Source organism: Labrus mixtus, chromosome 14 (genome assembly GCF_963584025.1).
Source record: "Labrus mixtus chromosome 14, fLabMix1.1, whole genome shotgun sequence".
NCBI lineage: Eukaryota > Metazoa > Chordata > Actinopteri > Labriformes > Labridae > Labrus > Labrus mixtus.
In genome coordinates, this window is record NC_083625.1 from 6,036,797 (window position 1) to 6,050,535 (window position 13,739).

Consider the following 13,739-nt stretch of genomic DNA (forward strand, 5'->3'; position numbering starts at 1 on the left):
TTGGTCGTCTTTCAATGGAAAGGTTGGCGGTTCGATGCCCACCTCTCATGCAGCGATGAAGTGTCCTTTGGGGAAGACACTGAACCTCTGAGTGTGTGAAAGCTTTTAAATAGACTCTTACTATAGACACCTCTGCTGTCAGTGTGTGAATGTGTGTGTAAAGGAGTGAATGTGACGGGTAGTGTAAATTTGCTGAGTGGTCAGAACACTTGAAACGCCGTCTTTAAGTCATTACATGTTTAAAGAAACACATATCAGTGTGACCTAAAGCTGATCAGAGCACCTGAATAATACAAAAACAATCAGCTGGTTAAACTTTCAAAAGACAAATCTGGGGGTGCTGGTGGTGCAGTGGTTAGTGCGCGTACCCCATGTATGGAGGCTGAAGTCTTCCAAGCGGGCAGCCCAGGTTCGAATCCAGCTTGTGGCTCCTTTCCCACATGTCATTCCCCACTCTCTCTACCTGATTTCCGAACCTATCCACTGTCCTATCTCTCCATTAAAGGAACAAAAAGCCCCCCCCCCCCCCAAAAAAGACAAATCTGAAGGTTGATGAGATAAAATATGAATGACATTTTGTGCCCTGATCTATCGGTACTTGTTCTCTATTTGTTCTTAGTTAATATTCATATTATTGTGCACATGTGAGTGGTATGGTAGAAGAATTCCTGAGGAGTGTTGAGTGGTTGCCCTCTAGTGGTTAAAACACAGAATAACGAATGTCTGCTGAACATTTAGTGCCTCAGAAGTAAACTGGAAAACTGCAGTGATACAAGAAATATGCAGTAATCTTTTTAGTCAAAGTAATAATCCCCATTTTCAAATACTCTAATAAATAATTAAGCGTACAAGTTCTGGTCCTGAAGTTGCTCCTGGTCATAATGTGTTAAAAAGAAAAGTTTCAGTACACCTGCTCTCCTGTTAATATCTCATCGATTCATGAAAATACTCCACTTTTTATTTTTAAATTAATTGAACCAGGAAAGCCTCATTAAGATTAAAAAGCTCGTTTACAAGATTGTTCTGACCAAAACAGGCCGCGGCACATTTAACAAGTTACAGACATAGAACCAACAGAGCGATCACAGACACGGGTCTCCCCAAGACAAGAAATCCTCCTGCAGGAGAAGCGAACCTGAAACTCCTTTTCCCCCATTTCAAGACGCACTTTGGGAAGAAATAACAAGTTCTGTGACGCAGAGCGAGGACTGTGGCTTCCAGTATATTTCACATAAATGAAATGACACGGAGGGGCCAAACATGTCAAGAATAGCTTTATAAAAAAAAGACATGCCAATGATTTTAAGAAGACACAATGCAGGCCAGCCAACTCAACTATACAGATTACAATGATGAGTCAGTGCCCTGCAGCAAAGAGAAAACAAGACTAATTTCTGCAATAAAAACCAAGCCGTAACTTTTTTCACGAGTTGCTGAATAACAAGCTTTAAAAACGTCTCATCAATTAAGATTATAACCTTCAGCAGAGTTACAAACACATTTTGACAGTATTTTATTTGATGCATCTTTCTTCACAAATATTTATCAAAAACAGTCCAGATTTAGGAAATCAAAACTACTGCAAAGTCAGACAAAGTTGTCCCAGTTGTATACTTATTGAAGGCCCATGTTTTTGTTAACTATTCTCAGAAACAGACTGAACCTGCTGCTGCGTGAACACAAACCTGCAGGACTGAAGTGTTGCGTTCGATCATTTTCATCTTACAAAACATGTTCTTACAAAAGCGAGTCGGGGAAAAAACAGCCACTCAGTTTTATCTCCCAAGTGTCAAATCTAAATAATCTGAAGCTTGTGATTCTCAGAAAGTCCACAGCTGACTTTGTGTTGGTGGAATAGCTCGGTCAGAGCGTCCATGTAGAGGTTGTGATAGTGGTCGACCTCCTCATCAGTAGGCGTGGCACGCTTTGGCACTGAGATTGGACTTCCCACTAGAGGAAGAAGCAGCGTGTTAGAAGAATAGAGAGTTGGCTCGGTGAGTGATGTTTGTCCACAGAATAATGAAACACTCACCCACGGTGGTGACTTGAGACCTGTAGGGCAGGAACGCCATGCGCTCGCCGACAAACAGACACGGGGCGAAACCCATGATCTTTTTAAACAAATCCTGTAACCTCCGACCCAGACTGCCATCGGAGAAAATCACCTGCCGAAAGAGGTCATTCTCCCCGAAAGAGTAAACAGGAACCAGATCAGCCCTGTGGAGCATCAACAGAGATTACACCCGTGTGTGTGTGTGTGTGTGTGTGTGTGTGTGTGTGCGCGCGCGCTGCGGGCCACATGTGAGTATACAAAGACACCATGATAACTGATTCCATGTGTTTGATTGAAGGAGTCTTCTCACCCAGACTCAAGAGCCACTCTGACAAATCCTTTTCTCTTCTTCATGACGACTGTGTTCATTCCAGGAGAGGACGCCAGAGACTCAGCAGCGCCGCCTATCACGATCACCACAGCATTTCCTTTGCCCCTCTGTGAGAGGAGGTAGGCAAGGCTCGGCTTGCTGACTGGATAAAGACCTGATAGTGAGACGGCAGCAACAGTTAAGGTCAACTCCTGCAGGGTGTGGTTTTGTTTTAAGAAACAAAAGAGTCTAAAAGGTCCTTTTGTGACAAGAGCTGAAAACGCATCATGCATCAGAGTCGGGACTGCAGGGTAACTCACGATAGGACAATATGGTAAAGCGATTATGTGATAATTGATAAATCATGATATCTGATTCACTGAAGATTATAAAATCCCTCCCAAACTGTAAGCTTCACCTTCACACCTGTTTTTTGTTATCTTCATTTATGTCATAAGCTCCACCATGAGGAGTCATGATGGCAGAGAAGTCATTTTTTAAAATGCAATATTCATATTCGGCGCCAGAAATTAGAAAATAGCATCACACGAGTCAGGGCGACAATATATTACTGTATCAATATTTAGTCTCTCTGCATTCAGGATCTCCATCACATAACCCCAGCTAGATTTACACATAACTTATATCTGGAACATGTTCCAAAAACATCCAGTTGTTTGATAAAAAATATTTATAGAGCACTTTTTTAAAGTCATGTTTCAAGTTGCTAACAAACCAAAAATAACACAAGCACATAAAACAGATAAAAAGGTAAATCAAAACCGGTAAAATCTATAAAACCCATAAAACCACAGCGTCACCAACAAACAGGACGGTCTGAAACTCAAGTGAAATGAGGAAAAGCTCGCTGATATAAGCATGCTTTAAGAAGAGATTTAGAAGTGTTCACAGTCTGCTGACCTGATTTCCTCAGGCAGCTCGTCTAAGAGCTCGAGGGCTTTAACTGTGTATGCTCTCTGTCACCCCTAGTTTCCAGCCGAGCCTCAGAAACACATAAAAAAGAAAAAGACCTCTAATCGAGGATCCAAGGCAGCGTACGGGCTCATATGTGACCAAGAGGTCAGATATGCAGCACGGAGAGAGGCCATGATGAGCCTTAGAGGTCAGCAGTAAGATCTTAAAATCGATGGGAGACTACAACGGGCATGATGGGGTCACTTGTCTTGTTCCTGGTTAAGAGTGTGATGATAATAATGGAGTGTAAAACGGTCTCTATATTTAAAGATGGTAAAAACAAGACTGCACTTGTTGTGTTGTGAGATGCTTAAAGCTTGAAATGCTATTAAACCAATGGGGTTAGATGTCGATGGTAGAGAGGTTTTAAATACCTGCAGCCATTATGTACTCCCTAAAGAGAGGGATCCTGAAGAGTCCAGCCAGTATAGCCAGGTGGGCCTTCACTCCTGGAAAGAGCTCGGTGAAGCCGCAGCTCTCCGTGCTGAAGCAGGTGAAGGCTCCAGCACTCATGATCCCATGAGGGTGACACCCCAATATGTAGTTCTTGTTTGGGTTCAGCTCGGCCGTCTTCACCAACTGAGCAGGAGCAACAAAAAGACGGGAGGGGGGGGAAGTCATTTATTAGAGTCGATCTCTGCTGCTTGCCATTAAAAAAAACTTCTACTTTCTATGATTTCATTGAACTACAGATACAAAGCAATACTTAATGTTTGACTGAAAGCACTGATGATAGTTTGCTGATTAGAAGACTTTGTAATAAAAATGTTTACAACAAAAGATTTTTTTATCTCAAATATGTTTTTCCAATATCTTTGTATCTGCCCCATTCAAACAATAAAACCAGGATTATATGACTGGGAGGATGACATGTCTTTACCTCAGGATGTTTTATGTCCTGGCTGTAATAAACCTCAAGTCACTTTAACATTCGTGGCCTCCGACAGTCTTAAATCAGATCAGACCATGGGGATAAACACCAACCGAGATGCAAAGTGAAACTTACCTTGACTGGGAAAAAATCTCTCAGGTGCTCCCAAACTTTCCACCTCCTCACAAATTGGTTCTTCACGCCCCCTGGTGGAGACATTAGGAATATTTGATACTGAATGTGTCCCTATTCGTCCCAAAATACTTTCTGTATACAGCAAGACATGTACTCTTATATTTTTGTGTATATTTCTGTTTTCTGCACTGATAAAAAAAATCAGTGTAAGAGGTTAATTCACACAGAAAAGTAGCAAAATCATGTCTTAACAGTAACAGTACATGTTGGTGTTGCGCCTTATATTTGCTAAACTGTAAAATGTTAAACATTGCAGGAACTGAAAACAGGTCAAACACTTTGTCAGTGAACAAGCTCCAGAAACAACATCAAAACAAATGATGAAACTAGGGCCAGTTTAGGGACCGATACCGATATTAGGAAGAGAAAAGAATCGAATACAGATATATATTGGCGAAAATCTTTCTTCGATCTGTAGATATATTTTCCCTATAATGCAGTTATCAAACACTTGAGGAAAAGATCTACAAGGAAGAAAATATGGTGACTCAAATGGAAAGTAACTGTGCATGTACGCACATCACCGCTTGACCCTCTACAATGATAACGCTTGTATAGCGCACTCTTCTGGTGGCAGCCAGAAAGAGAACTGCTAGTGTAATACTCAAATGAAATGCTATTAGACTGGTGAATGACTCTAATAATATCAGTGCAGAATTAGCCAATACCGATCGTCTCTGGATTCTCTGATATCGGCAGATATTATCGGCTGGCTGATTAATCGGTCGGGCTCTAAGTGAAAATATTGTTTTTATTAAGGATATTTTATTTTAATGAATGTTTCCATTTGTTTGTATGTCCATGAAGCTGTTTAACCAAAAACCATAATACATACATAAAGAGTGCATGATGGGAAAATATAGTCAATCAGCAAAACAAACTCAAAAAGGCATTTAGTGTCCACACTGACTTTTTTCTTTTATACAATTTATTTTGTCAATTCATCAATATGAACACATTACACACCCTGCTTGTTGTTACAATAGAGTTAGTGTATTCTTTTTTAGTAAAGATGCATGAATAATGTCATGTCCTTTACCTCTCTCAGGTGTGTGCCAGTCCATCACCAGCCAGATGAAGTAGAGAGTAGGGAGGGGCCACAGCGACGTGAACATCAGATACACCATCAAGATGCTGCAAGCTAATCCTGAAAATGTGCCAGGTTAACACATACCTTATAGTCCATGTTTGGGGGGGTTACAAGACATATTTTCAATAAGTGAGGATAGTTTTAGAGATGCAGTGAAAAGCTTGTGAAAGAACATTTACGCTGGTGGCAAATGTAATAGTTCAACATACTTTCTGGTGTTTTTTTATAAGATCATAAAGGGTGATTGTAGTGGGCTCTTACCTAAGAAGAGAAAGGTTAGCACCCATTGCAGAACACTTATTGCCTCCAAAAACTCCTTCCACTGAGTCTTCTCCTTAGTCATTCCTGCAACCTGGAGGCCATACGGTCAACATGCAGCATCAGTTACATTGAAAACAGAGCTTTCATTCACGAGACGTCCCAGTTAAAATGTCAGCACAAATGAATTCAAAGTTCTGTTATCTGAAAAAGTATGACAGAGATCAGATTGAATCAGTAATCAGCACTTCAGCTTGTGATCTTCCTTTAGGGAAATCATGGGCTTTTCAAACTTGCAAGGCATGCCACAGCCCGATGAAGTGACTAACTCATGAAGAAGCTCAGAGGCCAACTTAGACAGTATTTCAATTTTATTCTTCCGAATAAAACTGCCAAGAAAGTACAACCACAAAACAACCTTCAGCTTAGCCTTAAGCAACCACATCACAAAACAACTTGAACTATCATGTACAAACACATTACCTGGTTAGAGTTTATTCCAAAGTTGTTGTTTTTTTAAATGGATGCAGATTCACCAGCTGAGAAAAAAAGCACGACATGTAGCATGCACTTTGACCAGATCACGTAAAGCTGCTGATAACAAATCCACTCCCCCGATACTTTGACACACAAGCAGGCAAAGTCAGAGATAAACATGACAGAGGTTTATAGTCTGATAATTCAGAGATTGGATCTGTGTGCAGCGTCCTCAGGAGGGGCATTCAGTGATCATCTCAGGGTTATAGTGTGTGGGCTCGGTCTCTTCAGCTCATGGTCACGCTAGTGGCCAACATGGTTACGTGTCACTTTGTTGTTGTGCTGGTCGTCTTCAGCTTCAAGTTTTCTCCTGCATGTTATTTAAACCGTGCTGATATAAAACACACTCTCGTTTCATCGCACCAAGGTCAGGGTTCCAGTTGTTCTCATACAAAAAGAGATCTTACTCTCTGATGAAGGTTACAGTAGACACTTCCTGCACACTTTTCTCAAAGTGAAACAAATCTGCAACCTGCACAAAAGGAGGACTTTTAATGTAAAATAAAGAGAGGAAACAGTAGCAACATGCCAACATAGCTAATGTGTGCATTCTAACAAGACTTACTGAGACATGAAGCCTTTATTAAACGCTATTCACAGCACAGCCATGCTTTTTGCAGCTTTTAAAAATCAACATGTAAAAAAAGGGGGGGGGGGGGGGGGGTGTTTCTTTAAAGGCCCAGACACTTGCATGTTTTTTTTCAACAACCCTGAATGATTTGATTTTTAGTCTGGTGGAAATAAGGTGGAGCTTGTTGTGGAGCTTGATGTCACTAAACTCTGAGAACCAATCAAACGGTGGCATTTTCAGTTGTCCCGCCTTATCAGGTGCAACAAAGTGAACAGCAGGGCGAGAGGGATGTCAGTCAGTCAAATGTAGTGTGTACACGCCCCACACAGTGCCGAGAAGAGGTTTCATCAGGCAGCTTAAGTGAAGGCACCTGTGCAGGTGAAATATCTGCATATAGAGGCAATGCAACATTTAACCTCACACCAAAGAGAGGAGCTGACAAAGCTCATGTGGCATGTAGGTGTTACAAAATATTAAAAGTTGATGCAGGAGTTGAATGTGGACAAAAAATACAAATTTCAGCTTTTTAAAACATGATTTGAAGTAGTATTATGTAAACCCTGCACCACAGCTTTACTACTTAAAGCTCAACACAACACATATTTGTGTTGCTCCTTGCATTAAACCGTGTATAAAAGCTAACTTTTCCATTAGTGAGGTATTTTATAGATTGCAGATTTCTTAGAAACTGCTCTCACATTGTGGGACACACCAGTCAGACCACATTTTGCACATGAGACAAACCACCCTCTTCAAGTTTTTCGCCCGTAAAAGAAATAATCTGAATCAATCACTGAAATATTTTGATTCAACTTTCACCAAATGCCTTACCTGTTGTCTAAAATGACCCCTCACAGACCTACCCTGACCTCTACACATTGCTGCACAGCTCTAAAGTCCAGTTATTGCTGTGATACAGATACTACACGATTAGAGGTGTGTTGTTGTGTGTGTGTGTGTGTGTGTGTGTGTGTGTGTGTGTGTGTGTGTGTGTGTGTGTGTGTGTGTGTGTGTGTGTGTGTGTCAACAGAGAGCACACACTCCTAATCTCCCTCTGTTTTTAAAACTCGACGGTTCACTCTCTCAGCTTTTCTTCACCTTTACATCTCCTGTGGACTTTAGGGGGCGTGTCTGCCTCACACAAGCCATGTGTTGGCTAGTTTGTCATGCCCCCCCCCCCCCCCCAAAATAAAAAATAAAAAATCCAACACCACATTTATATGCTAAGGTAGACTTATGCTAAGGTAGACTTAAAATAACCCTTAAAATGAAAACACATTATTAAGATGTGTTAAGAGTAACTTCTACACCCTTTAGTCATATTGTATTTTATTTACTCCCCCTACTGTCTTTAATTCAACTGAACCAAATGCTCATGTAAACACAGTCCAATCAAAATGTCCTAAAATTTAAATGAGAGCTTAGCCTACTTTATCTCTGTGGAATTCATGCTCTTACATTTCATGCGTATTTTACGCTTAATAGTATTTTATCCCCTGTTACATCACAAGGACGATGGTGTCCCATAGGAGATCATTTGGCTTTTTTTTTTTTTTTTGTATTCTGGGTGAATAAAAGTAGTCTACTGTTTTCAAAGGTAAATAAAATCTCCCGCCACTTCATCATGAATCTATGAGTGTGCTGCTGCTAAATATGAACCGTGGAGGGATATTTCATTTCGCCCTGCTGCTGATAACACCCAGAGGAAGAGAACAGCCTCTCATCGCAGCTGGACTATAAAAAAACAAAAAAAAAACACGTCTGATGCTTTTTTTTTTTTTTCATCTAAAGACAACAACTGTGCTGCTCTGAGGGAGTCCTGTGTGTGTGTGTGTGTGGACATTAATATGGATGCAAACACACAGTGAGGATGCCCAGCGCTCATATCTGCGCATTTTTGTTTTGACGTGGTGTGTTTTTTTTTTCTTCTTCTTCTTCCTCTTGCAGAGCATGTTACGGAGGTCGCTTGCAGGAGGCTCCATGGAAAGCCCTTAAAAAACAGAATGGCGTTTTCCAAGAGGTAGTAACATTTAGTAACGTCGCATTGAATTGCATCATGGTTTTCGATCAGATCTCACCCCGGCCAGACTCCACCGAGCTGCCTGCCTCGGTAGTAGGTACAGTGCGCTGTTTATCATAAAAATGGAAGACCTTTCACGTCAAGAAAAGGCGTCATTCCGGTGATATGCGTCTGAATAACTGATTTTTCATCTCCACGTCAATTGACACATCTGGGAAAGCGTTTTTTTTTTCTTTCCCTCCCTTCTACCAAGACAGCTGTGTCATCAACAACCGGCGTGGTGTTGTTGTTGTCTGATTTTTACGAGCCCGGGCTTCTGGATATCGGCACAGTCTGCCTCTGCGCCAGCCATATAGGCTCCCCCGGTTACTAAGGTAGGAATACACCTTCATTAATATTGTGTTTTTGCTCCATAAATCCCCGCATCAGCTTGCTTACATCACATCGCCTTCACAAGCAGCTGTCACAGCCCGGACGCACTGTCTGCCTAATTAGCATCAGAAAAAAAAAAAAGGATGATTGCGGAGGAAAAACCTCGGGCCTGATCGGCTTTTTCCGCGTAAATTTCATCAAACACAGGGTTGACAGTGAGCTGCTGTGTGTCCACAAGCGAAATTGTTCAACCTTGAAGCCTCACAGCTCATGACGGTGGCTGTAGGGCCCGTGTTTTTTTCAAGCCCCAAAAAACACCGTGGAGATGTAAAGATATGTGACGAGCGCGCAGCGTAACGCACAGCCCCGTAGTTTAAGTTGGAAGTCGTGACAAGGTCTGATAAATATTTCACCAAAAAACAAGCCTCCATCAGCTGACTTGCTGGTGCTGGGGCATGCACGACGGTATTAAACAAATACCTACACCAGCAGAGCAGCAGTGTCAGCGGGAGGAGGAGGAGGAGGATGAGGCCGTGCAGGGAAAACATCTGCATGTTTACAGATAAAAAAGAGCATAACAGGGGTTATAATGCCTGAGCTATGTGCTGCTAGTGTGAATGGGCGGTGAATACACTCGTAATGTGTGTGTGTGTGTGTGTGTTTGTGTTTGTGCGCAGCCAGGTGAGGATGTGTTGGCGCGTCTTTGAGGTGCGGGGAGAGGCAGGCGTCTGGATGAGGGGAGCCGGTTCATCAGATGTGTGTGTGTGTGTGTGTGTGTGTGTGTGTGTGTGTGTGTGTGTGTGTGTGTGTGTGTGTGTGTGTGTGTGTTTTTAAAGATATAACATGATACCTGGTGATAAACCATCCCACCTGAACATCCTCATTAGGACCCCTCATCCAAAAAGGGGGTCGAGAGGTTGTGAATTAAACGTGCTCATAAGGTTAGTGAACACTACTCCGTTTTTTTTTTTTTTTATCCGGGCGTGACAGCCACTAAAAAAAAAAAAAAAACGTGCATCACACACACCCTGTGAGATTTCATCCTCACCACTCCGCCACAAGCTGAAAGAAACATCGATAAACAGTTTTATCAGGCTGCTCAAATGAAAAGGTTTGCTGTGTGGATGTCTCGTTATACCTGACTGGCTTTAATGTGTCTTCCAATATTTCTTGGAAGAATTAGGAAAGGGCTGCCTTACTTGGCAAGAAATGCTACAACTATACCGACAAGACATTTTTTTATTTTAAAGTGAGAAGTCATGTCAGTTATTTGGCAACACAACAAAAACCTTCTGAGACCAAAACATGTCTGCCAAATACCATACATGTGCAAATCCACCTGAATATGAAACATGTGTTTATGAAGATGATTTGTCTGTAAGGATAATGCACGAGCATACTATACCCCACCATTTGTCTGGGAGTTAGCCGAAATAAAAAAAACCTAATTACCATTCAGTCTGGCTTGACCTTGGAGCTGCATGTGACAAACGTCTTTTCTTCATGCATGCTTCAACAGGCTAACAAATGCAGATAAACAGGAAGGTGTCTTCGGTGCTGTTGTGGTTGATGTTGGTGCAGGTACAGAGGAGAGCAGGGGATGGGTGAGAGCAGCTGCGAATTCGGGGTCATTGAGTGCAGTGCTGTGAGCTACACACACTGTGCAGAGTGTCTCGGATGCAGAAGAGAGCCGGCGCTCGCAGTTAGCTGTCGCCCCGACTGTCCCTGCTCACCTGGTGATCCCAAATTTAGTACAGAAATGTGATTAAATCGAGGAAAACAGCAGGTCCGTGTGTGCAGTGCAGTGTTGGGAATGGATGCAATCTGTTTGAATGGAGCATTGGAGTTCTAAATCGGGGGGGGAGGTTAGATACATGGAAATCAACGGCAGACTTTGGTTAAGAGGTATTAAAAGTTGGCAGAGCTGATGGTTGTGATGGATTACTGGAAGGAATTAAAAGTGAGGAGAGTTTCTCAGTAAAGGAGAAAGGACTCTGACTGAGCTTTTCTCCAGGAAGACGATGATTCAGTTGCTCTGATGAGACATTCAGACATTCAGATTGAACGTTCGTACTGGACCCTGCGAGGGCGGCGAGGGAAGGCCCACACAGGGGCCAGAGAGCACGTGGGGACTGATGGATGCGTGACAGACATGGCAGATTCTGACATTTTAAGCCCGTGTCTCTAGTCGAGTGGATCCCCCCCCCCCCCCCCCCCCCCCCCCCGTCTGGATGATCAGTAATGGATTTTTTCTTTTTCCCTGCTGTGGACCTCCTGGAGCACACGAACAGGTTTGTTTCCCCCGAGTTCGAGCAGCAGCAGGTCAATAGGTTTAAACAAATGATAAAAATGGATGCTACTGGCCAGCTGTGCGGGTGTTTCAGAATTAATAGCAGCGTAGTTATGTGTAGTTGGCTTCAGTGTGTTGTTTCTTTGTTTAAGGGGACAGCAGGTGCAGCTCTGTCACAGAGAGAGACGGCAGCAGCAGCAGCAGAGATGGAGGAAGACTTGTTTATGCTGCAGCATGAGAGCGATGTTAAGGGATGCTATCAGGTGAAAGATGAAGGATTTATAAGCTCTGCTTCTGCTTCTGAGGATATAAAGTTTTCATCGGGCCTCGGATCATCACAGTGGAGCAATATCAGCTGATTTGGACTCAGGAGTAGGAAAAGAGGATTGTTTTTAGCTCACAGGCGGTAAAAGTTCCCATTACTCTGCTTCAGTTACCCTGAGTTTTGTATCCAACACTCGAGTGAAAAGAATGAAACAGTCCTTAAGGAAAGACAGGCGGAAAGTTGATTGTGAGGAGAGTAACTTTTTGTCAATGCGGCCAAACAATCAGAGTTCAAAATGTTACATTAATCCATATTCTTGCTTCTCAAATCTGATGATCTCTTATTGTAATTAATACTAAACTGGATCTGGGCTTTCTGTCAGATAATACAAGACATCTGAACCTGTAACTTTTTGCTTTACAAATAGTGAACGGTGAATAAATACATAGCACATCAAGAAAAAACTCATGTAGACCAGAGTGCTGTACAAAATGAACAACGGAGTGTACAGCAAGATTTTCTTTTTTGGGGCTTTTTGTGCCTTAATTGGAGAGACAGGACAGTGGAGAGAGTTGGAAATTGGGGCAAGAGAGAGAGAGAGAGAGAGGGGAATGACATTCGTTAAAGGAGCCGCAGGTCGGACTCAAACCCGGGCCGCTCGCCTCGAGGGCCACAGCCTCCGCATATGGGACACGCGGAAACAACCACCCAGCCACCAGCGCACAAAGGAGAGATGCTTTACAATTTATAAAGAGAAAATTCCTCTCATTTATCCACAATGAAAATAATCAACTAGATCACAGCCCTGCAAGCCCCTCTTTTAATAAAACTCAACATGTTTTTGTTTTTTTATAGAAATGTGTACTGGCATCAGATAGCTCCATTCTTCCCAGTAATACAGTTTACATTTGTCTGCCCAGAGATGTAATGTTCCTCTTTATGTGTGGAAGAGCAGGCTGGCGTCTTGAGATTACATGTCAAAGTAAGTTTAGTTTATGTTTTTGTTTTTGTATCAGCAGGCAGAAGAATATTCAGATAATGTGATACAGATATATCTTGGGGCTTCTTTGTGTTCACAATTAATTTAAAACACAGACATCATTGGAGACGTGGAGTAGACGGAAAGACGAGTCAGAAAGTGAAACTGCAGAGACGGAGACATCCTGACTGTAGTCACTTATAACCCTTTGGACTACACATCCCATTATGCACCTCAGTGTAATCTCATGGGTAGACCTTCACAGCTCAGAGCTTTGTAACACAGACTGTTATGAACGTGTAACACCCGAGATCACCTTTAAACCCTGATGACATCACGACGACGTCATCCTGTTGTTTCAGTAAGACTAAACCCAGCTAAAGTAAAAGCCCGGGATGACATCATAATGGTTTATTTTACTGAGTAAGAAAAGAGGTCTTTTAATCTTCAACAGTACGTCACTAATGTAGGTCAAATCAGATAACTTCACTTTGTTTTTCTTTCCTTTATTTAATAAAAACATGGATTCCTCATCGCTCTGGCTTCAAATCGATATCCTGTCCCCAGTTACCCTCTTCTTCTTCTTTTTTTGTTTTACTATAAACCCCGGTGTTTCTTGTGGATCAAATCTACTTTCCATGCACTTGAGTCAGTCACAGAGTTGAGTTATAAATAGTCTGAAGGTGTAAAGGTCCTCTCTGGTGGCTTCTTGATTAAAGGGCATGCCATTTACCAGCCATGTCCCGGGTACAAATCCTGCTCGGACATTGTTAGAAGTCAGCCCACTTTGTCTCCTGTCTCTCCTGGCTCTTTGCTCATCGACTGTCTAGTAAACAACACAGACGCCGTTAGAGATTTTCTGCTGTATCTCCCACTGAATGACATCGTGAAGGCATGTGGATTCAAAATGTCAGTTTAGGTATTGTAGTTTTCTATTTTTTATTGTGATGCAC

The 13,739-nt window shown here is 42.3% G+C and overlaps 2 protein-coding genes across 2 annotated transcripts in view; one reads left to right on the forward strand and one right to left on the reverse strand.

Moving 5' to 3' along the window:
• Positions 1 to 1,259: 1,259 nt before the first annotated feature.
• mogat3b (monoacylglycerol O-acyltransferase 3b) lies at positions 1,260 to 6,453 on the reverse strand. Its single transcript, XM_061056492.1, has 8 exons — positions 6,236 to 6,453; positions 5,756 to 5,846; positions 5,444 to 5,551; positions 4,345 to 4,415; positions 3,713 to 3,917; positions 2,364 to 2,538; positions 2,033 to 2,217; positions 1,260 to 1,950 (listed from the first exon to the last, which is right to left on the reverse strand). The coding sequence occupies exons 2-8, from the start codon at positions 5,835 to 5,837 to the stop codon at positions 1,796 to 1,798; spliced, it is 981 nt and encodes a 326-aa protein (XP_060912475.1). The 5' UTR covers positions 5,838 to 5,846; positions 6,236 to 6,453; the 3' UTR covers positions 1,260 to 1,795.
• Positions 6,454 to 8,247: 1,794 nt separating this feature from the next.
• Positions 8,248 to 13,739, forward strand: part of LOC132988868 (neuronal tyrosine-phosphorylated phosphoinositide-3-kinase adapter 1) — a 33,921-nt gene continuing 28,429 nt past the window's right edge. Inside the window, exon 1 of the mRNA XM_061056493.1 lies at positions 8,248 to 9,254. The gene's annotated coding sequence lies outside the window, so the exon portion shown is untranslated. The remainder of the gene's footprint in view (positions 9,255 to 13,739) is intronic.